The sequence below is a fragment of the Rhea pennata genome, unplaced genomic scaffold (genome assembly GCF_028389875.1).
Source record: "Rhea pennata isolate bPtePen1 unplaced genomic scaffold, bPtePen1.pri scaffold_161, whole genome shotgun sequence".
Classification (NCBI taxonomy): domain Eukaryota; kingdom Metazoa; phylum Chordata; class Aves; order Rheiformes; family Rheidae; genus Rhea; species Rhea pennata.
The window spans coordinates 1718-25305 of NW_026907634.1; the positions used below are offsets into that span (position 1 = coordinate 1718).

At 67.7% G+C, this 23588-nt stretch overlaps 2 protein-coding genes across 2 annotated transcripts in view; one reads left to right on the top strand and one right to left on the bottom strand.

Moving 5' to 3' along the window:
- The first annotated feature begins 620 nt into the window (after positions 1 to 620).
- LOC134154218 (Golgi-associated RAB2 interactor protein 5A-like) lies at positions 621 to 2200 on the top strand. The gene is given in 6 exon segments (XM_062600934.1): positions 621 to 674; positions 677 to 706; positions 1474 to 1585; positions 1627 to 1645; positions 1761 to 1951; positions 2099 to 2200. Coding segments are annotated over 6 exon segments (489 nt in total). The 3' UTR covers positions 2182 to 2200.
- A 143-nt stretch (positions 2201 to 2343) lies between these two features.
- The window catches only part of MYBPC2 (myosin binding protein C2), a 31048-nt gene continuing 9803 nt past the window's right edge, over positions 2344 to 23588 (bottom strand). The window contains 22 exon segments of the mRNA XM_062600936.1: positions 2344 to 2419; positions 2498 to 2574; positions 2703 to 2918; positions 3035 to 3174; positions 4366 to 4525; positions 5397 to 5539; positions 8520 to 8712; positions 10504 to 10592; positions 10675 to 10842; positions 12092 to 12206; positions 12208 to 12227; positions 14168 to 14356; positions 14615 to 14719; positions 15388 to 15547; positions 17855 to 17994; positions 18115 to 18144; positions 19201 to 19307; positions 20019 to 20184; positions 21159 to 21325; positions 22684 to 22789; positions 22882 to 23006; positions 23330 to 23462. Of these exon segments, the coding sequence (XP_062456920.1) occupies positions 2344 to 2419; positions 2498 to 2574; positions 2703 to 2918; positions 3035 to 3174; positions 4366 to 4525; positions 5397 to 5539; positions 8520 to 8712; positions 10504 to 10592; positions 10675 to 10842; positions 12092 to 12206; positions 12208 to 12227; positions 14168 to 14356; positions 14615 to 14719; positions 15388 to 15547; positions 17855 to 17994; positions 18115 to 18144; positions 19201 to 19307; positions 20019 to 20184; positions 21159 to 21325; positions 22684 to 22789; positions 22882 to 23006; positions 23330 to 23462 (2825 nt within the window).

Here is a 23588-nt window from a genome sequence, read left to right on the forward strand (position 1 = left end):
CCCCGCCCCTTCCCGCGGGCGCCCTGCCCGCCCTCATGAATATTCATGAGGCGCGACGAGGCTTCGGCCCCTCATTAACATTAACGAGCTCCCCTTGTGACGATTTCCCCCTTCCCTCATGAATATTGACGAGCTGCCACCGGTCGGGCCCGCCCCCTTCATTAATCTTAACAGACCGGCCCCGCCCCCTCATGAATATTAACGAGTCGCCTCAGAGTCCTGCTCGCTGCTCCCCCCCCCCCCAAACCCGGGCCCGTTCCCGAGCCGCCGCCGCCGCGACCCCCCCCCCCCCGGCTCACCCGGAGCCCGAGGCCTCCCCGGCAGATCCCGGCGCCGCCGGCGCCGCCCGCAGCACCGGCAACACGAGCAGCAGCGGCGGCAGCGCCAGCCGCAACCCCAGCAGCGGCCGCCGCCGCCGCCACGGCGCCGCCATGTTGGCCCGCGCGGTGCACGCCGGGACGGCGGCGGGCGGCGCGCGCCGTTCCCGCCCAAACGGCCGCTCGGCGCCATCTTGGGCGGCGCGGCGCCATCTTGGGCGGCCGACGGGGCGGTTCGCCCCCCCCCCCCCCCGCCCCCTCCCCCATGCGGGGCGCCGGCTCCCTCGGCCCCCATGTGCCGGCATGGGCGGGCTGTGGCGCTGCCTGGAGCGCGGTGAGTACGGGCAGCTGCGGGGGCCTGCCCGCTCTTCGAGAGCGACTTCCTGCAGGTGAGGGGTCCCGTTCTCGGCCGGGCTTCGGCCACCCCCGCTGCTGCCGCCCCCTCGATCTTCATCCTCCTCTTCCCCAGCGCCCTTTCCCCCCCCCCGGCCCCCCTGATCCCCTCTGCCGTAGCCCCCCATCCGCTGCTCCCTTGATCCCCTCTGCCATAGCCCCCCCATCCGCTGCCCCCTTGATCCCTTCTGCCATAACCCCCCGTCTGCTGCCCCCTTGATCCCTTCTGCCATAGCCCCCCCATCCGCTGCCCCCTTGATCCCCTCTGCCATAACCCCCCCATCCGCTACCTCCTTGATCCCCTCTGCCATAACCCCCGTCTGCTGTCCCCTTGCTCCCTTCTGCCATAACCCCCCTCATCCGCTGCCCCCTTGATCCCCTCTGCCATAGCCCCCCCATCTGCAGCCCCCTTTCCCCTCTGGCCCCCATGATCCCCTGCGCCATAGCCCCCCCCATCCACTACCCCCTTGATCCCGTCTGCCATAGGACCCCCCCCATCTGCAGCCCCTTTTCTCCTCCAGCCCCCTTGGTCCCCTCTGCTGTAGCTCCAAGCCTCCCCCTCCGCTCCCGCTCGAGCCACCACCCCCTCCCCACCGAGACCGCGCTCCGCTGCCCTGTTACCACCCCCCAGCCCTGCGCTCCCCCCACCTCCAGCCTCACAGAGCCCCTGCAGGACACATTTCCCCACCACCACCATCACCACGCTATGCCCCCCCCCCCCGCTCTATCCCTCACTCCCCCCCCCGCTCCCGCCCCCCCACAGGTGACCAAGAGTGGGGATGCGGCCTCCCGTGTGACCGTGGGCATCGCGGCCACCAGCCCCCGCCTGGCGCTCCCCGACCTCATGCTGCTGGCGCGGCCGGTGCAGGCGCTGGCGGGGCCCTGCCGCTGCGCCCGGGGGCTGCCCGCCGCGCCCGAGAGCTCGAACTCTTCGGGTGAGTCCCCCGCTCCCCCTGCCCCTTCCCCACATCCCTCCCCCGTCCCTCCTGGATGTCCTGAGCCTCCCCCCTGTTAATTTTTTCCCCCCCCCACCACCACCCCCTCCGGCAGGCTGCTGCCACTGCAGTTCGTGCGCCTCTCCCTGCACAGCGAGAAGCGGCACCAGCTCAAGGTGAGCTTGGCCTCGGGCCGCACCTTCTACCTGCAGCTCCTGGCGCCGCGCCGGCGCCTCGAGCGCCTCTTCGGCCGCTGGCTCCGGCTGCTCTACCTGCTCCGCTACCCGCGCCCGCCTCGGCCCCACGGTGAGCGCGGCGCGTGTCCCCCCCCCCCCAACACACACACATCTCTGCCAGCCCCACGGCCTTCCCCTCTGCCAACCTTGGTCTGGCCGAGGCCCGGTCCCCGTCCCCCCCCAACCAAGCCCAACCTCGCTCTTTCTGTCTCCGCAGGCACCTCCCCACCCCACGGGGAGCATCCGGGACCCCCGAGCCCCGGTCGCCACCCGCAGCCGCTTCCCCCGCCTCCGAGCTGAGCTCTGGGCACAAGGAGCTTCCCCCGCCCCCCGATAAAGGTCTAACAGAGGTGTTGTCACCCCCCCACCCCCCCGGCAGGGGGGCTTCCTTTTCTCCCCCCACCCCGTAACCACCCCAGGAAGGACACACGGACGCAGCAGGATGTAGCCAGGAGGCTCCGTTTATTCTCCGGCGGCGCGAAGAGGGACGTGCGGCGGCTTTTTCCCCCCCTTCTCCTGCATCGTTCCGTCCGGGCTCCTGCGGAGGCAGGACAGACAGCACGGGGTGATGGGGGGGGGGACACCCCCTAAAAAAAAAAAATAATCCCCCCCCCACCAAAGGGCTTCTCCATCAGCCGCCGTCCGCCGCTCGTCCGACTCACCGCTCCTGCAGGCCGCCGCTTCACTGGGGCACTGCGCGGGGAGAGGAAAAACCGCCTCAGCGGGGAGAAAAACCAGTCGCCCATCCACCTCGCCCCCCCCCCCCCAAAAAAAAAAAAAAAAAAAGGGAAAAAAGGGGAAAAAAAAACCCACAAAACAACCCCATCCGCCCGTCCCCTAAATTTCGCACCGCGGATCTCCAGCTTGCACTCGGTGAGCGCTTCGCCCAGCTCGTTGACGGCGCGGCAGCTGTAGGTGCCGCCGTCGAAGGGGCTCGGCTTGCGGATGTGCAGCGTGAGCACGCCCTCGCCGTGCTTCATGAGGAACTTGGGGTCCTCGCCGATCTCCACCTTGTTCTTCATCCACACCACTTTGGGCTGTAAGTGCAGGGGAAAAATGGGGGGGGGTGGGGGGGCTTGGTGTGGCGTGGTTTCCCTCCCCCCCCCCCCCCCCCCCCCCGCCCCGCCCTCTTCTCCCCTCCCCGCCGGCCCGCACCTTGGGGTGGCCCCCGCACGGCGCAGTTGAGGGCCGTGCTGTAGCCGGCCACCACGGTGCGGTCCACCAGCGGCGTGAGGAATTTCGGGGCCGTGCGGAAGTCATGCTCCCGGTAGTCCATCGGTTTCAGGATGAGGCCTGGGGGGGGGGGGGGGAACGGAGACATTGGTGCGGCGTTGGGGGGGGACCCGAGAGAGGGGGAGCAGTGGGGTGGGGTGGGGGGACACATACTCTGCTCTGCCCCCCCCCCCCCCACACACGCACACACCAATGCAGGCTTTGCCGGGGGAGGACACGGGTGGCCCCCCCCAAAATGAGGGGGGATCCAGGCTGTCCCCCACAACTTGGGGGGGAGGACCTAGCTTTCTCCCTGACAGCTGGGGGGGGGGGACCCAGGTGACCCTCAAAACTGGGGGGGGGATCCAGGCTGTCCTCCACAACTGGGGAGGGGGGAAGCTAGCTTTCTCCCTCACAGCTGGGGGGGGGGACCCAGGTGGCCCCCACAAGTCGGGGGGAACCCAAGTGTCCCCCTCAAAGCCAGGGGGGATCCAGGTGGTCCCCGAAACCAGAGGGGGGATCCAGGCTGTCCCCCCACAACTGGGGGGGGGGACTCGGTGTCCCCATCACAGCCAGGGGGGACCTGAGTGTCCGCCAAAACCAGGAGGGGACCCAGGCATCCGGGCTGTCCCCCACAACTGGGGGGGGGGAACCCAAGTGTCCCCCCTCAAAGCCGGGAGGGACCCAGGTGTCCCCCAAAACGGGGGGGGAATCCAGGCTGTCCCGCCACAACTTGGTGGGGGGGAGACTCAGGTGTCCCCCAAAACTGGAGGGACCCAGGTGTCCGGGCTGTCCCCCACAATTTGGGGGGGGGGACCCCAGGTGTCCGCCACAACTGGGGGGGGCTGAGGTGTCCCCCAAAGCTAGAGGGACCCAGGTGTCTGGGTTGTCCCCCACAACTTGGGGGGGGGACACTCAGGTTTCCCCCAAAACTGGAGGGACCCAGGTGTCCGGGCTGTCCCCCACAACTTGGGGGGGGGGCCCAGGTGTCCCCCAAAACTGGAAGGACCCAGGCATCCGCCCCCCCCCAACACACACACACACACACACACACACACGTGCACACATGTGCGCGCACACACACGTGCACGCACACACACACACACACACACCCCCCCTAACGCGGACAACGTCCGAGCCGCCCTCCGCAGTCCTCCCAAAGCCGGGGGGGGGGGGGGAGACACCGCAGCCCCCCACATCCCCCCCCCCTCCCGCCCCCCCAACCCCCCCCCCCAGCCAGGTGGCTGTGCGGGGGCCCAGGCGTCCGGGGACCTTCTTTCTGGATGCGGGCGCTGTTTTGGGAGAGCGCGGGCGTCTCGCTCAGCCCGCACACGTTCTCGCTGTACACCCGGAACAGGTACTCGTTGCCCATCACCAGGTCCGGCACGGTGCAGCGCGTCAGGCGGTTGTGCTCGTACACCGTGAACCACTCCTGGATTTTTTTTTTTTTGGTGGTGGGGGGGGGAGAGTGCGGGGTGTTTGGGTGGGGAGGGGGGCAGTTAGGGGGTTCCCAGCGGGGTGGTTAGTGGGTGCGCGGGGCAGTTTGGGAGGGAGGGTTGGGGAGAGTTGGTTAGAAGGGGGCTTGGGGGGGCAGGGAGGGAACTGGGGGGCAGTTAGGGGCTCAGGGGGGCAGGGAGGGGCTCTGGAGGGGCAGGCAGAGGCTCTAGGGGGGCAGGGAGGGAGCTGGGGGGGCAGTTAGGGGCTCTGGGGGGCAGGTAGGGACACTAGGGGGGCAGGGAGGGAACTAAGGGGGGCAGTTAGGGGCTCTGGGGGAGCAGGAAGGGAGCTGGGGGGCAGGGAGAGACCTGGGGGGGAGCAGTTAGGGGCTCTAGGGGGGCAGTTAGGGGCTCTGGGAGGGCAGGGAAGGAGCTGGGGGGCAGGTAGGGGCTCTTGGGGGGCAGGGAGGGAGCTGGGGGGGCAGGTAGGGGCTCTGGGGGGCAGTTAGGGGCTTTTGGGGGGCAGGGAGGGAGCTGGAGGGCACATAGGGGCTCGGGGGGGCAGTTAGGGGTTCTGGGGGAGCTGGGGGGGCAGGTAGGGGCTCGGAGGGGCAGGGAAGGAGCTGGGGGGGTAGTTAGGGGCTCAGGGGGGCCAAGGAGAGAATTGGGGGGGGCAAAGAATAAAAGGGGAACGGTGGGGCGCACGAAGGGCAGCAGGGGCCTGTTGCAGGGAGCGGGAGGAGCAGTTTGGGGGCAGTTAGCGCCCGGGGGGGGGGCAATTGGGGCCCTGGGGGGAGCAGTTGGGGCCCGGGGGGGGGCAGTTAGCGCCCGGGGGGGGGGCAGTTGGGCCCCCCCTGGCCCCCCCACCATGGTTTTCTTGTCGGCCTTCTGGACGCAGTAGCCGGTGATGTCGGAGTTGCCGTCGTCCTTGGGTGGCTCCCACTCGAGCAGCGCGTTGAAGCCCCAAACTTCCTTCACCTTCACGGCGTGGGGGGGGGCCCCGGGCCTCTCTGGGGGGGGGGGGGTCAGGGGGTCGGGGGGGGGGTCAGCCCCCAAATACCTCCCCAAATACCTCCCCCTGCCCCCAAATATCCCCCCATACCTCCTCGCCCCCAAATATCCCTTTACTGCTTCCAACACTCCAGTACCCTCAAATCCCCCCCCCCGGCCCCCAAATACCCCTTCTAAATAGCCCCCCCCAGCCCCAAAATATCCCTTACTGCCCCCCCAATACCCTCAGCCCCCAAATACCCCTTCTAAATACCCCCCCAGGCCCCCAAATATCCCTTACTGCCCCCCCAATACCCCTTCTAAATACCCCCCCATCCCCAAATATCCCTTACTGCCCCCCCAATACCCCTTGCCCCCAAAATACCCCTTCTAAATACCCCCCGGGCCCCAAATATCCCTTACTGCCCCCCAATACCCCTTGCCCCCAAAATACCCCTTCTAAATACCCCCCCGGGCCCCCAAATATCCCTTACTGCCCCCCCAATACCCCTTGGCCCAAAAATACCCCTTCTAAATACCCCCCCGGGCCCCCAAATATCCCTTACTGCCCCCCCAATACCCCTCGGCCCCAAAATACCCCTTCTAAATACCCCCCCGGGCCCCCAAATATCCCTTACTGCCCCCCCAATACCCCTCGGCCCCCAAATACCCCTTCTAAATACCCCCCAGGCCCCCAAATATCCCTTACTGCCCCCCAATACCCCTTGCCCCCAAAATACCCCTTCTAAATACCCCATCCCCAAATATCCCTTACTGCCCCCCCAATACCCCTCGGCCCCAAAATACCCCTTCTAAATACCCCCCGGGCCCCCAAATATCCCTTACTGCCCCCCCCAATACCCCTTGCCCCCAAAATACCCCTTCTAAATACCCCCCCGGAGCCCCAAATATCCCTTACAGCCCCCCCCAATACCCCTCGGCCCCAAAATGCCCCTTCTAAATACCCCCCCAGGCCCCCAAATATCCCTTACTGCCCCCCCAATACCCCTCAGCCCCCAAATACCCCTTCTAAATACCCCCCGGGCCCCCAATACCCCCTTACTGTCCCCCCCAACACCCCAGTGCCCCCAAATCCCCTCCCAGTGCTCCCCCAGCCCCCAGATACCCCTTCTAAATACCCCCCGGGCCCCAAATACCCCTAACTGCCCCCCAATACCGCAGTGCTGCTATCCCAGTGCCCCCAGCCCAGTGTTCCCAGTACCCCCTACTTCAAGCTTCCAGTCCCCCAGCCCAGCACTCCCAGTCCAGCTCTCTCAGTGCTCCTAGGACATGCCATCGCAGTGCTCCCAGTTCCCCATCCCAGTGCTCCCAGTTCTCCAGCAGGCCTACTCCCAGTGGCCCCAGTGCTTCCAACCTTGCCAGCTCTCCCAGTAGCCCTGTTCCCAGTGCTCCCAGTAGGCCCATTCCCAGCACTCCTGGTGCTCCCAGCAGCTCCTCTCACTGTGCTTCCAACACTCCCAGTGCTCCCAGCTCTGCCTCTCCCAGTGCTCCTGGTGTTCCCAGCATGCCCTGCTCTCCCAGTGTTCCTGGTGGTACCAGTTCATACTCTCCCAGCACTCCAGCGATCCTGGCGTTCCCAGTGCTCCCAGCATTCCCAGTGCTCCTGGCAGTCCCAGCTCTCCCTCTCTCAGTGATCCTGGTGTTCCCAGTACTCCCAGTGCACCCAGCAGGCCCACTCCTAGTATTCCCAGCACTCCCCAGTGCTCTAGCAGCCCTTCTCCCAGTGATCCTGGTGTTCCCAGCACTCCCAATGCTCCCAATAGTCCCAGTTCTCTCTCTCCCAGTGTTCCCAGCAGGCCATTCCCAGCATTCCCAGTGCTCCCAACATTCCCAGTATTCCCAGCAGGCCTGCTCCCAGCACTCCCAGTGCTCCCAGCTGCCCCAGCATGCCCACTCCCAGTGCTCCTAGCAGGCCCACTCCCAGCGCTCCCAGTGCTCCCAGCTCTCCCAGCACTCCCACTCCTAGCCTTTCCAGTGCTCCCAGCTGTCCCAGCACTCCCGCTCCCAGTGCACCCAGCACTTTTGCTCCCAGCTGTCCCAGCACTCTTGCTCCCATTGCTCCCAGTGCTCCCAGCTGTCCCAGCACTCTCGCTCCCAGCAGTCCAGCACTCTCGCTCCCAGCGCTCCCAGTACTCCCAGCACTCCCGCTCCCAGCTGTCCCAGCACTCCCAGCTGTCCCAGCACTCCTGCTCCCATTGCTCCCAGTGTTCCCAGCATTTCTGCTCCCAGCTGTCCCAGCACTCCTGCTCCTATTGCTCCCAGTGTTCCCAGCATTTCTGCTCCCAGCTGTCCCAGCACTCCTGCTCCTATTGCTCCCAGTGCTCCCAGCACTTCTGCTCCCAGCTGTCCCAGCACTCCTGCTCCTATTGCTCCCAGTGTTCCCAGCATTTCTGCGCCCAGCTGTCCCAGCACTCCTGCTCCTATTGCTCCCAGTGTTCCCAGCATTTCTGCTCCCAGCTGTCCCAGCACTCCTGCTCCTATTGCTCCCAGTGCTCCCAGCACTTCTGCTCCCAGCTGTCCCAGCACTCTCGCTCCCAGTGCTCCCAGCTGTCCCAGTGCTCCCACTCCCAGCGCTCCCAGTGCTCCCAGCTGTCCCAGCACTCTCCCAGCTCTCTCAGTGCTCCCAGTACTCCCAGCTGTCCCAGCACTCCCGCTCCCAGCACTCCCACTCCCAGCTGTCCCAGCACTCCCAACTGTCCCAGCGCTCCCACTCCCAGTGCTCCCAGCTGTCCCAGTGCTCCCGCTCCCAGTGCTCCCAGTGCTCCAGCACTCCTGCTCCCAGTGCTCCCAGCTGTCCCAGCACTCTCACTCCCATCTCTCAGTGCTCCCAGTACTCCCAGCTGTCCCAGCACTCCCGCTTCCAGCGCTCCCACTCCCAGCCTTCCCAGTGCTCCTAGCTGTCCCAGCACTCCCGCTCCCAGTGCTCCCAGTGCTCCCAGCGCTCCCAGTGCTCCCGGCGCGCCCGGGAGGCGCCCGCACCGACGATGCGGAGGCGCAGGCTGGCCGTGTCCTCCATGTTCTCGATGCGCACGCTCAGCTCGTACTGGCCCGAGTGGTGGCGTTCGGCCGCCCGGATGAAGAAGATGGTGTCGAAGTCGGACGTGCGGATGTTGATGTCCTTGTCCAGCGCCTGCCCCTCCTTGCTCCAGGTCACCTGCGGCCGCGGCTTCCCCTGGGGACACGCTGGCAGCGTCACCTCCCACTGCCTGGTGGCCCCAAAGATGTCCCAAGGGCCATGAGTGTCCCACAAAGGTGCCCCAAAGGCCATGAGTGTCCCACAAAGGGGTCCCAAGGGCCCTAAGTATCTCCCAAAGGTGTCCCAAGGGTCATGAGTGTCCCCCAGAGGGGTCCCAAGGGCCCTAAGTATCTCACAAAGGTGTTCCAAGGGCCATGAGTGTCCCACAAAGGGGTCCCAAGGGCCCTAAGTACACCCAAAGGTGTCCCAAAGGCTATGAGTGTCCCATAAGGTGTCCCAAGGGCTGTGAGCATCTTCAAAGGTGTCCCAAGGGCTGCCAGCCTTCCACAAACGTGTCCCAAGGGCTGCTGGTGTCCCCAAAGATGCCTCAACTGCTGCTGGTGTCCCCCAAAGGTGCCCCAACGGCTGTAAGTGTCCCCCAAAGGTATCCCAAGGGCCATGAGTGTCCACCAAAGATGCCTCAATGGCTGCTGGTGTCCCACAAAGGGGTCCCAAGGGCCATGAGTGTCTCCAAAAGATGCCTCAAGGGCTGCTGGTGTCCCATGAAGGTGTCCCACGGGCCCTAAGTATCTCCCAAAGGTGTCCCAAGGGCCCTAAGTGTCCATCAAAGGCATCCCAAGGGCTGTGAGTGTCCCTAAAGGTGTCCCAAAGGCTGCTGGTGCCCCCAAAGATGCCTCAAGGGCTGCTGGTGTCCCACAAAGGTGTCCCAAGGGCCATAAGTGTCTCCCAAAGGTGTCCCCAAGGCCATGATTGTCCCACAAAGGGGTCCCAAAGGCTATGAGTGTCCCGTAAGGTGTCCAAGGGCCCTAAGTGTCCATCAAAGGTGTCCCAAGGGCTGTGAGTGTCTCCAAAGGTGTCCCAAGGGCTGCTGGTGCCCCCAAAGATGCCTCAAGGGCTGCTGGTGTCCCACAAAGGTGTCCCAAGGGCCATAAGTGTCTCCAAAGGTGTCCCCAAGGCCATGATTGTCCACAAAGGGGTCCCAAAGGCTATGAGTGTCCCGTAAGGTGTCCCAAGGGCCCTAAGTGTCCATCAAGGTGTCCCAAGGGCTGTGAGTGTCTCCAAAGGTGTCCCAAGGGCTGCTGGTGCCCCCAAAGATGCCTCAAGGGCTGCTGGTGTCCCACAAAGGTGTCCCAAGGGCCATAAGTGTCTCCCAAAGGTGTCCCCAAGGCCATGATTGTCCCACAAAGGGGTCCCAAAGGCTATGAGTGTCCTGTAAGGTGTCCCAAGGGCCCTAAGTGTCCCACAAAGGTGTCCCAAGGGCTGTGAGTGTCTCCAAAGGTGTCCCAAGGGCTGCTGGTGCCCCCAAAGATGCCTCAAGGGCTGCTGGTGTCCCACAAAGGTGTCCCAAGGGCCATAAGTGTCTCCCAAAGGTGTCCCCAAGGCCATGATTGTCCCACAAAGGGGTCCCAAAGGCTATGAGTGTCCTGTAAGGTGTCCCAAGGGCCCTAAGTGTCCCACAAAGGTGTCCCAAGGGCTGTGAGTGTCTCCAAAGGTGTCCCAAGGGCTGCTGGTGCCCCCAAAGATGCCTCAAGGGCTGCTGGTGTCCCACAAAGGTGTCCCAAGGGCCATGTGTCCCCCAAAGGTGTCCCCAAGGCCATGATTGTCCCCAAAGGTGTCCCAAGGGCCATGAGTGTCCCCAAAGGTGCCTCAAGGGCTGCTGGCGTCCCCAAAAGGTATCCAAATGGGCTGTCAGTATCCCCAAAGGTGCCCCGGGGGGCTGCGAGCTTCCCCCCCACCCCACCCCCCGCGGTGCCCCTGGGCGCTCACCTGGAAGGGGATGACGAGGTTCACCTGCTCCCCCACCTTCCTCACGTAGGTTTGCCGGAGCTGCCGGGGCAGGCGGATCTTGGGGCGCTCTGCGGGCAGAGGAGCCGCAGCGTGAGCCGGGACCGGGACCGGGACCACCACCCACCAGCCACCACCCGCCCCGCCACCCACCCACGATCTCCCGGATGGTGATGGGCTGCACCAGGGTGGCCGGGGGGCTCTTGCCGGCGATGTTGACGCCGATGACGCGGAAAAGCAGCTTCTCGCCCGTGGGCAGCCCCTTGACCGTGAAGCCGCAGCGCTCCACCAGCTCCGTGTTGGCCGGGATCCACTCGTCCGCTGCGGCAAGCGGCGCGCGGTGAGGGGCACGGGGTTAGGGGGCTGCGGGGCCGGGGGTGTGGGGTTTGGGGGCATGGGATTAGGGGGGTAGGGGGTTGGGGGGCATGGGATTAGGGGGCTGGAGGGCCGGGGGTGTGGGGTTTGGGGGTGTGGGATTAGGGGGGTAGGGGGTTGGGGGGCATGGGATTAGGGGGCTGGGGGGCCGGGGGTATGGGGTTTGGGGGCATGGGATTAGGGGGGTAGGGGGTTGGGGGGCATGGGATTAGGGGGCTGGGGGGCTGGGGGTATGGGGTTGGGGGACACAGGATTAGGGGGGTAGGGGTTTGGGGGACACGGGGATTAGTGGGCTGTGGGGCTGGGGGTGTGGGGTTGGGGGACACGGGATTAGGGGGATATGGTATTGGGGACATAGGATTAGGGGGTATGGGATTGGGGGGATACGGGATTAGGGAGTTACAAGGTTGGGGGTATGGGATTAGGGGGATATGGGATTAGGGGCGTATAAATTTGGGGTATGGGGTTGGGGGTCATGGGATTAGGGGGGTATAAGGTTAGGGTTAACGGATTGGGGGCACAGGATTTGGGGAATACGGGATTGGGGACATGGGATTAGGGGGATATAGTATTAGGGGGCGATGAGGTTGGGGGTAAAGGATTAGGGGAGTATGGAATTAGAGGAGTGTGGGATTAGGGATGTGTGGGATTGGGAGTATGAGATTAGGGGTGTACAGGGTTGGACGTATGGGATTAAGGGTCTTGGGATTGGATAGGGATTAGGGGGATATGGGACCGGGGGTATGGGATTAGGGGTTTTTGGGATTAGGGGGTCATGGGATTAAGGGGCTATGAGAGGGGGGATATGGGATTAGGGGCAATGGATTAGGGGGGTATGGAATTAGGTGGATATGGGATCGGGGGCTATGGCATTGGGGGTATGGGATTGGGGGTCATGGGATTAGGGGGTATGGGATTAAGGGGTATGGGATTAGGGGGGTATGGGATGGGGGATATGGGATTAGGGGATATGGGATTGGGGCAATGGGATTGGGGAATATAGGATTAGGGGGATATAGGATTGGGGGGGTATGGGATTGGGGGGGTACGGGATTAGGGGCACAGCACAGGTGCCCTCTGGGATTAGGGGGCCCTGGGCGGATGGGAGGGGGGGGAGGGAGGCAGGACCGTGGGGCAGGCGAGCGGGGCCACGCCCACGGGCTCGGGGCGCGGCGCCGTGGGGCGCCCCACTCACAGCCCTCGCGGCAGTACTCCACCAGGTAGCCGTCGATGCCCCCCGCGCCCACCCGCACGGGCGGGCGCCACTTGAGGGTGGCCGTGGTGTCGGTGACGTCCTCCAGCGTCAGGTGGGGTGGGCTCGCTCGTCGGGGCTGGAGGGGTGGGTGGGGGGCAGTGCTGGGACCCCCCCACACACCCAGAACCCCTCACCCTTCACGGGGCAGGGAGGGGGGGGGAGGACCCCCTACGGGAGTCCCCAAAATCCCTGGGGTGCCCCTAAACCTTCATAGGTGTCCTCAAAGCCTCCATGGGTGCCCCTAAGCCTCCCTGGAGGCCCTCAACCCCCATGGGTGCCCCTAAACCTCCATGGGGGCCTCCAACCTCCATGGGTGCCCCTAAACCTCTGTGGAGGCCCTCAACCCCCATGGGTGCCCCTAAACCTCCATGGGGGCCTCCAACCTCTACGGGTGCCCCTAAACCTCCGTGGAGGCCCTCAACCCCCATGGGTACCCCTAAACCTCCATGGGGGCCTCCAACCTCTATGGGTGCCCCTAAACCTCTGTGGAGGCCCTCAACCCCCATGGGTGCCCCTAAACCTCCATGGGGGCCTCCAACCTCTACGGGTGCCCCTAAACCTCCGTGGAGGCCCTCAACCCCCATGGGTGCCCCTAAACCTCCATGGGGGCCTCCAACCTCTATGGGTGCCCCTAAACCTCTGTGGAGGCCCTCAACCCTCATGGGTGCCCCTAAACCTCCATGGGGGCCTCCAACCTCTATGGGTGCCCCTAAACCTCTGTGGAGGCCCTCAACCCCCATGGGTGCCCCAAATCCTCAATGGGTGTCCCTAAACCTCCATGGAAGCACCTAAATCCCCATGGATGCCCCAGACCTCCATGGGTGCCCCTAAACCTCCATGGGGGCCTTGAACCTCTATGGGTGCCCCTAAACCTCCATGGAAACCCCAGACCCCCATGGGGTCCTCTAACCCCCATGGTGGCCCTCAAACCCTCCATGGGGGCCCCTAAACCTCCATGGGAACCCCAGACCCCCATGGGGTCCTCTAACCCCCATGGTGGCCCTCAAACCCTCCATGGGGGCCCTTAAACCTCCATGGGTGCCCCAGACGCCTATGGGAGTCCCCAACCCTTATGGAAACCCTGTGGGTGCCCCCAAGCCCCCAGGGTTGCTGCAGAATTCTGGTGGGTGCCCCAGACCCACATGGGGGTCCCCCACCTCCATGGGTGACCCCAGACTCCCCCAGAACTCCCAAGGGACCCTGACAACCCCCCCCCAGCATGGCCCCCCTCAGCCCCCATGGGCCCCCTAAAAGCCTCCAGGGAACCCCGAACCCTTCCCAGGGACCCCAACCCCCCCCCCCCAGGAGAACACCCCAAATGCCCTCCTGGACTCTCCCTCTCCACAGGACCTCCAACCCCACAGCAGGTCCCCTTGGACACCCAGAAGATCCCTCAGACCCCCCAGGAGAACCCCTCAGACCTTCTCCTGGACCACCAAACCTCCTCCTGGAGCCCCAAAGCCCCCTCTGCTCCACAGCAGGTCCGCTTGGACACCCAGCAGGTCCCTCAGACCCCCCAGGAGAACCCCCTAGACCTTCTCCTGAACCACCAAACCTCCTCCTGGAGCCCCAAAGCCCCCTCTGCTCCACAGCAGGTCCCCTTGGACACCCAGCAGGTCCCTCAGACCCCCCAGGAGAACCCCCTAGACCTTCTCCTGAACCACCAAACCTCCTCCTGGAGCCCCAAAGCCCCCTCTGCTCCACAGCAGGTCCCCTTGGACACCCAGCAGGTCCCTCAGACCCCCCAGGAGAACCCCCTAGACCTTCTCCTGAACCACCAAACCTCCTCCTGGAGCCCCCAAAACCCTGTCTGCTCCACAGCAGGTCCCTCAGCCCCCCCAGGAGAACCCTCCACACCTTCTCCTGGAGCACCAAACGTCCTCCTAGACCCCTCCAAAACCCTGTCTGCTCCACAGCAGCTCCCCTTGGACACCCAGCAGGTTCCCCAGACTCCCAGACTCCTCCCCCTCCCCCCCGCCCCGAGCAGGCCTCCCCTCGCCCCACCGCGGCCCCCACCGATGGGCATGAAGGGCTGCGTGTTGTGGCTGGGCTGGGAGATGCCGATGGCGTTGACGGCGAAGACCCGCATCTCGTAGAGGATGCCCTCGATCATCTTGGTGGACTCGTAGGTGGTGTCCGTGTAGACCTCGAAGTTGAGCTTCATCCAGCGCATGGAGCCCTTCTTCTTGCGCTCGATGAGGTAACCTGGAGGGCCGGGCACACGCGTGTGCGGGGCGGGGGGGGGGGGGGACACACGCGTGTGCGGGGCAGGTAGGAGCTGGAGCACGGCACGCGAGGGACCCGTGGGGAGCTGCACGGGGTGGGGTTGGGGGGTGGGGAGAGCTGGGTGGGGCGGGGAGACGTGGGCCCTGCGGGAGCGGGCGTCACGCTCGCACACGCGTGTGACGCCTCCCCCACCCCCCCCCACCCCGCCCGGCGCCGCCTCCTTACACGCGTGCTCACCGGTCACGGGTTGTCCCCCGTCGTACTTGGGGGGCTCCCAGACCAGCACGGCCCAGTCCTCCCCCACGGAGGTGATGCGCACCGCCTCAGGGGGGTCGGGGACGTCTGCGGGGACACGCGGGGACGGCCGGTGGCACGCGGGGACGCGGCCCCCGGCCACCGCGCTGCCCCGGCCCCACACGGCCCCTGCGCCCCACGGCCCCGGCCCCAAAGAGCCCTGGCCCCACATCCGTGTCCCCAGCCACCACGTGTCCCTGTCCCCATCCACCCCGTCCCCACGGCCCTGTCCCCAGCCACCACGTGTCCCTGTCCCCATGCAGCCCCTGCGCCCCACGGCCCCGGCCCCACGCAGTCCCTGCGCCCCACACAGCCCCTGCGCCCCACGGCCCTGTCCCCAAATAGCCCCGGCCCCACATCCCTGTCCCCAGCCACCACATGTCCCTGTCCCCACACAGCCCCTGCGCCCCACGGCCCTGTCCCCAAATGGCCCCGTCCCCACAGCCCTGTCCCCAGCCACCCCACGGCCCTGTCCCCAAGCAGCCCCTGTGCCCCATGGCCCAGTCCCCAGCCACCCCACAGCCCTGTCCCCAAGCAGCCCCTGTGCCCCACAGCACTGTCCCCAGCCACCCCACAGCCCTGTCCCCAAGCAGCCCCTGTGCCCCACGGCACTGTCCCCAGCCACCCCACGGCCCTGTCCCCACGCAGCCCCCGTCCCCACGGCCCTGTGCCCGTCCCCGCCCCTCGCCAGCGCCGGAGCCCCGTCCCCTCCGTACCGACCACCTTGACGAAGAGGACGGCCGAGTCCTCGCCGACGGGGTTTGTCACCTTGATGGTGTAACGAGCCTCGTCGCTCCGCTCGGCGCTCTCGATGACGAAGCTGCTCAGCTCCTTGTGCTCCTCGATGTGGGCCCGGCCCTCCTTCTGCGTGAACACCTGGGGCGCGGGGACACGTGGCACGTGGGGGCGCGGGACACGTGGCACGTGGGGACATGGGGCACAGGGACGCCTCGGGGGACGTGGGCACGCGGGGCACGCGGGGATGCGGGGACACCTCGGGGGACACATGGCACGTGGGGGCGCAGGACACGTGGCACGCGGGGACGTGGGGCACAGGGACGCCTCGGGGGACGTGGGCACGCGGGGGATGCAGGGACACCTCGGGGGACACATGGCACGTGGGGACGTGGGGCACGGGGACGCCTCGGGGGACGTGGGCACGCGGGGATGTGGGGACACCTCGGGGGACATGTGGCATGCGGGGGCACGGGGACACCTCGGGGGACGCGGGGACATGTGGAAAGTGGGGACGCAGCGGGGGGGACACGCGGCGGGGCGCAGGGGACGCGGCACGGGGACGCAGGGACGCACCGGGGGACACGTGCGGGGCGCAGGGGACACGATGCGGGGAGACGGGGACGCACCGGGGGACACGTGGCGGGGCGCAGGGGACACGGTGCGGGGACGCGGGGACGCACTGGGGGGGACACGCGGCGGGGCGCAGGGGACACGGCGCGGGGACACAGGGATGCAGCGGGGGGGACGCGGCGGGGCGCAGGGGACACGACGCGGGGAGATGGGGACGCACCGGGGGACACACGGCGGGGCGCAGGGGACACGGCGTGGGGACGCGGGGACGCACTGGGGGACACGCGGCTGGGCGCAGGGGACACGGCGCGGGGGACACAGGGACGCAGCGGGGGGGACACGCGGCAGGGCGCAGGGGACGCGGCGCGGGGAGACGGGGACGCAGCGGGGGGGACGCGGCGGGGCGCAGGGGACACGACGCGGGGAGATGGGGACGCACCGGGGGACACGCGGCGGGGCGCAGGGGACACGGCGTGGGGACGCGGGGACGCACTGGGGGACACGCGGCTGGGCGCAGGGGACACGGCGCGGGGAGATGGGGACGCAGCGGGGGGGACGCGGCGGGGCGCAGGGGACACGGCGTGGGGATGCGGGGACGCACCGGGGGACACGCGGCTGGGCGCAGGGGACACGGCGTGGGGACACAGGGACGCACCGGGGGACACGCGGCGGGGCGCAGGGGACGCGGCGTGGGGACGCGGGGACGCACTGGGGGACACGCGGCGGGGCGCAGGGGACGCGGCGTGGGGACGCGGGGACGCACTGGGGGACACGCGGCTGGGCGCAGGGGACGCGGGGCGGGGACGCGGGGACGCACTGGGGGACACGCGGCTGGGCGCAGGGGACACGGCGCGGGGACGCGGGGACGCACTGGGGGACACGCGGCTGGGCGCAGGGGACACGGCGCGGGGACGCGGGGACGCACTGGGGGACACGCGGCTGGGCGCAGGGGACACGGCGCGGGGACACGGGGACGCAGCAGGGGGGACACGCGGCGGGGCACAGGGGACACGGCGCGGGGACACAGGGACGCACTGGGGGGACACGGGGCGGGGCGCAGGGGACACGGCGCGGGGACGTGGGGACGCAGCGGGGGGGACACGGGGCAGGGCACAGGGGACGCGGCGCGGGGACGTGGGGACGCACCGGGGGGGACACGGGGCGGGGCACAGGGGACACGGTGCGGGGACGTGGGGACGCAGCGGGGGGGACACGCGGCAGGGCGCAGGGGACACGGTGCGGGGACGTGGGGACGCAGCGGGGGGGACACGCAGCGGGGCGCAGGGGGCACGGCGCGGGGACGTGGGGACGCACGGGGGGGACACGCGGCGGGGCGCAGGGGGCACGGCGCGGGGACGTGGGGACGCACGGGGGGGACACGGGGCAGGGCACAGGGGACACGGCGCGGGGACACAGGGACGCAGCGGGGGGGACACGCAGCGGGGCGCAGGGGACGCGGCGCGGGGACACAGGGACGCAGCAGGGGGGACATGCGGCGGGGCGCAGGGGGCACGGTGCGGGGACGCGGGGACGCAGCGGGGGGGACACGCGGCGGGGCGCAGGGGACACGGTGCGGGGACACGGGGACGCACTGGGGGACACGCGGCGGGGCGCAGGGGACACGGCGTGGGGACACAGGGACGCAGCAGGGGGGACACGCGGCGGGGCGCAGGGGACACGGTGCGGGGACGCGGGGACGCAGCGGGGGGGACACGCGGCGGGGCGCAGGGGACACAGCGCGGGGACACAGGGACACAGCGGGGGACACGCAGCGGGGCGGCGACACGGGTGGGGCCGCGGGGTGGTGACCCCCGGTTTGGGGGGGGGGACAGAGGGGGACAGGAGGGGACAGGGGACGGGAGGGGACGCGCTCACCTCGTCCCCCTTCGTCCAGGTGACGGTGGGCGCCGGCTCGCCCGAGATGGGCACGTCGAGCCGCAGCTTGTTGCCCGCCACCACCACGATGGTGTTTTCGGCCGTCTTCCCCGAGCAGTCCAGGTGGATTTTGGGGGGCTCTGCGGGGGGAGGGGGGGGGGGGGGACACGGTGCCGTGAGCCCCCCCCACCACCTCTGTCACCCTGTCCCCTCCCACCAGCCCCCCACCCTTTTTGTCACCACCCCCCCCCCCAGCTCACCTTGCTTCGGGACGTACTCGACCTTGATCTCTGCACAGGGAGGAAAGGGTTAATGGGGCGCCCCCACCCCAAAAAAGGGCCCCCGGGACCCCCCCAGTGCCACTGGGGTCCCCAAAGGGCACCCAGGACACCCCCCCCCATGTCAATGGGGTCCCCAAAGGGTGTCAGGGACTCCCCCCCAATGTCACTGGGGTCGTCAAAGGGCACCCAGTACCCCCCGCCCAGTGCCACTGCGGTCCCTAAAGGGCACCCAGGACCCCCCCAATGTCACCGGGGTCCCCAAAGGGCACCTGGGACCCCCCCCATCAATGGGGTCCCCAAAGGGTGTCAGGGACCCCCTCCCCAAACCACCCCCCCAGCGCTGCGAGCTTCCCTGCACGGTGTCCCGGGACACCGCCCCCCCCCCCAGCGCTGCGATCTTCCCTGCACGGTGTCCCGGGACACCGCCCCCCCCCCAGCGCTGCGAGCTTCCCCGCACGGTGCCCCGGGACACCGCCCCCCCCCCCCCAGCGCTGCGAGCTTCCCCGCACGGTGCCCTGGGACACCCCCCCCCCCCCCAGCGCTGCGATCTTCCCCGCACGGTGTCCCGGGACACCGCCCCCCCCCCAGCGCTGCGAGCTTCCCCGCACAGTGCCCCGGGACACCGCCCCCCCCCCCAGCGCTGCGAGCTTCCCCACACGGTGCCCCGGGACACCGCCCCCCCCCCCCCAGCGCTGCGAGCTTCCCCGCACGGTGCCCCGGGACACCGCCCCCCCCCCAGCGCTGTGAGCTTCCCCGCACGGTGTCCCGGGACACCGCCCCCCCCCCAGCGCTGCGAGCTTCCCCGCACGGTGCCCCGGGACACCGCCCCCCCCCCCCAGCGCTGTGAGCTTCCCCGCACGGTGTCCCGGGACACCGCCCCCCCCCAGCGCTGCGAGCTTCCCCGCACGGTGCCCCGAGACACCACCCCCCCCCCCAGCGCTGCGAGCTTCCCCGCACGGTGCCCCGGGACACCGCCCCCCCCCCAGCGCTGTGAGCTTCCCCGCACGGTGTCCCGGGACACCGCCCCCCCCCCAGCGCTGCGAGCTTCCCCGCACGGTGCCGCACCGAGGAAGTTGAGCTTGGCGGAGAGGGAGAGCGCGTAGCCGTCGGGGATGAAGGTGTAGTCGCCCTCGTCCTCGGGGCGCACGTCGTCGATCACCAGCTTGTGGAACCTGGGGGCACCCAGGGGTGCTGCGAGCTTCCCCTCGCAGTGCCCCAGGGGCTGCGAGCTTCCCCCACAGTGCCCTGGGTGCTGTGAGCTTCCCCCCGTGGTGTCCTGGGGGGCTGCGAGCTTCCCCCTGTGGTGCCCTGGGTGCTGCGAGCTTCCCCCCACAGTGCCTTGGGGGGCTGCGAGCTTCCCCCCGGGGTGCCCTAAGGGCTGCGAGCTTCCCCCACGGTGCCCTGGGAGCTGCGAGCTTCCCCCCGCGGTGCCCTGGGGGCCTGCGAGCTTCCCCCCGCGGTGCCCTGGGGGGCTGCAAGCTTCCCCCCGCGGTGCCCTGGGAGCTGCGAGCTTCCCCCCGTGGTGCCCTAAGGGCTGCGAGCTTCCCCCCGCAGTGCCCCGGGGTGCTGCGAGCTTCCCCCCGCGGTGCCCTGGGGGGCTGCAAGCTTCCCCCTGCAGTGCCCTAGGGGCTGCGAGCTTCCCCCCGCGGTGCCCTAAGGGCTGCGAGCTTCCCCCTGCGGTGCCCCGGGGTGCTGCGAGCTTCCCCCCGCGGTGCCCTGGGGGGCTGCAAGCTTCCCCCTGTGGTGCCCTAGGGGCTGCGAGCTTCCCCCCACGGTGCCCTGGGTGCTGCGAGCTTCCCCCTGTGGTGCCCTGGGTGCTGCGAGCTTCCCCCCGTGGTGCCCTGGGGGCTGCGAGCTTCCCCCCGCGGTGCCGCCGGCCCCACCTGCCGTTGTGGGTGATGTGGATGCGCTTGCTGGGCCGGACCTCGACGCCGTTCTTGTACCACTTGCCGGTGACCTTCTCGTCGGAGACCTCGCACTGGAAAACCGCCTGCTCCGACGCCTTCACCGTCAGGTCCGCGATGTCCTGCAGCACCTCCAGCTTCTTCTCTGTGGGGAGGAGAAGACGGCCGTTGGGGTCATCCCCCCTGCACCCCTGGGACCCTCCTGCAGACCCCTGGGCACCTCCATCACTCCTGGGAACCCCTCCAGATACCCCAAGGAGCTCCTGGACATCCCCCCTGCACCCCTGGGATGCCCTGGGGACCCCTGGGCACCTCCATCACTCCTGGGAATTCCTCCAGATACCCCAAGGAGCTCCTGGACATCCCCCCTGCACCGTAGGACCCTCCTGTGGATCCATGGGCACCTCCATCACCCCCAGGAACACCTCCAGATACCCCAAGGAGCTCCTGGACATCCCCCCTGCACCCCCGGGACCCTCCTGTGGATCCATGGGCACCTCCATCACCCCCAGGAACACCTCCAGATACCCCAAGGAGCTCCTGGACATCCCCCCTGCACCCCCGGGACCCTCCTGTGGATCCATGGGCACCTCCATCACCCCCAGGAACACCTCCAGATACCCCAAGGAGCTCCTGGACATCCCCCCTGCACCCCCGGGACCCTCCTGTGGATCCATGGGCACCTCCATCACCCCCAGGAACACCTCCAGATACCCCAAGGAGCTCCTGGACATCCCCCCTGCACCCCCAGGACCCTCCTGTGGATCCATGGGCACCCCCATCACCCCCAGGAACACCTCCAGATACCCCAAGGAGTTCCTGGATAACCCCCCTGCACCCCCGGGACCCTCCTGCGGATCCCTAGGCACCTCCATCTCCCCCAGGAACACCTCCAGATACCCCAAGGAGCTCCTGGACATCCCCCCTGCACCCCTGGGAATCCCCAGGGTTGTCTCCAGGTGCCCCTGTGACCCACTGGACACCCCAAGGACTTCATGGACATCCACCCCCTGCACACCGCGACTCCCCCAGAGACCCTCCAGGATGCCTCTGGGACCCCCTGGACAACCCCTCCTCCCCCCAAGGATCCCCCCCTAGGCCCTCTCTGGGACTCCCCACCTTCCACAACGATGTCAGCCTCGCTCTCGCCCCCGTTGGTCATAAGCTTGTAGCGCCCCGTGTCCTCCTTGGTGGCCTCGTTGATGATGAGGTAGTGCTTCTTCCCGTCCTTCTTGAAGCGGTACTTGAAGGTCTCCTCCCGCGTGAGCTCCACTCCGTCCTTCATCCTGCCGGGTGGACCCGCGACGCGTGGGCGCGCGGACACGCGACGGCAGGTGTGGCACGCGGACGGCAGGGATGGGCACGGGATGGCAAGGACAGACACACGGACACACACGGAGCGGGCGTGGACACCCAACGGCAGGTATTGACCGTCTGGACACGTAGCGGTGGGGACGGACTCGTGATGGTGGGGATGGACATGCGATAGTCAAGACGGACATGCAGATGACAAAGATGGACACGGCATGATGGACGTCGACATAGGAAGGATGGACACGGGATGGTGAGCATGGACATACAGACAGCAGGGATGGACATGAGATGGTGAGGATGGACACACATGGCAGGGATAGACATGCGATGGCAGACACGGACATGCAGGTGGCAGGGATGGACACAGGATGGTGGGGATGGACACACAGATGGCAGGGATGGATATTGGATGGTGGGGATGGACACACAGATGGCAGGGGTGCACACGGGATGATGGGGGTGGACATGCAGATGGCAGGGATGGACACAGGATGGTGGGGATGGACATACAAGCAGCAAGGATGGACACTGGATGGTGGGGATGGACATGCAGATGACTGAGGTGGACATGGGATGGTGGGGATAGACCTGCAGATGGCTGACGGGGACATGGGATGGACGACATGGACATACAAGCAGCAAGGATGGACACGGGATGGTGGGGATGGACACGCAGATGGCTGAGGTGGACACAGGATGGTGGAGATGGACATACAGGCAGCTGGGATGGACACGCAGATGGCTGAGATGGACACGGGATGGTGGGGATGGACACACAGATGGCTGAGGTAGACATGGGATGGTGGGGATGGACATACAGGCAGCTGGGATGGACACGGGATGGTGGGGATGGACACGCAGATGGCTGAGGTGGACATGGGATGGCGGGGATGGACATACAGGCAGCAAGGATGGACACGGGATGGTGGGGATGGACACGCAGATGGCTGAGGTGGACACGGGATGGCGGGGATGGACATACAGGCAGCAAGGATGGACACGGGATGGTGGGGATGGACACGCAGATGGCTGAGGTGGACACGGGATGGCGGGGATGGACATACAGGCAGCAAGGATGGACACGGGATGGTGGGGATGGACACGCAGATGGCTGAGGTGGACACGGGATGGCGGGGATGGACATACAGGCAGCAAGGATGGACACGGGATGGTGGGGATGGACACGCAGATGGCTGAGGTGGACACGGGATGGAGGGCACGGGCACCCGGACAGAGGACGTGCACACAAACAACACAGATAAGAGGGACGGACACGGAGAGGGACGGGCACACGGACACGAGGAACGGATGCACGCCGGGGACACGTTACCACATCACTTGGGCCCCCTCCTCGGACACCTCGGCCTCCAGCACCACGCGGTCGCCCACAAAGACCTGCTGGTCATCCAGGCCCTTCTCGATGGTGACGGGTGGCTCTAGAAGGGGGACGCCGGCAGGGTGTCAGGGCCGGGGACCCCGGACCGCGGGGGCCCGTGGGGGGCCGCGGGGCCCGTGGGGCCGTGCTCACCCTTGACGAAGACCTCGGTGAAGCTCTTCTCGTCGTTGACGCGACACTCGTAGGCGGCGTCATCGGCCAGCGAGCACTTGTGGATGGTGAGGATGCGCTTGAGGCCCACGTTCTCGAAGACGTATCTGGAGGGGGTTGGGGTGGGGGGAGGAGGAACCGGCGGGGGGGACGGACGGACGGACGGACGGACGTGGACACGGCAGGACGCACGTCGGGGAGCCCGACGGCGAGACGTGGGACGGTGGGGGGACACGGAGGCGGGGGGGAGACATGGGGATGTTGGAGGGGGGACGCAGAGACGCGAGGTGGGACAGAGTCAGAGCCAAGGCAGGAGCCCCCCAAGGCTCCTCAGAGACCCCCCCCCAGCTTCACCCCAGCTCTCCTCCTGCCCCCCAACCTCCCCCCACCCCCACCCCCACCCCCCTCCTGCCCCCCGGCGTCCCCGTACTTGGTGCTGGGCTTGATGAGCTGCCCGTTCTTGTACCACTTGAGGGGCAGGTCGGGGTCGCTGAGCTCCACCACCAGCTTGATCTTGTTGCCCTTGTCCACCTGGTACGCCGGGTCCAGCTTGCGGACGAAGGCTGCGGCGCCCCACGCCCACGTCCTCAGGTGCCCACAGCGCCCCTTGCCCACCCCTCCGCGCTCCCACGGCCCCCACGCCCACGTCCTCCTGCCCCCACGGCGCCCCTTCCCCACCCCTCCGTGGT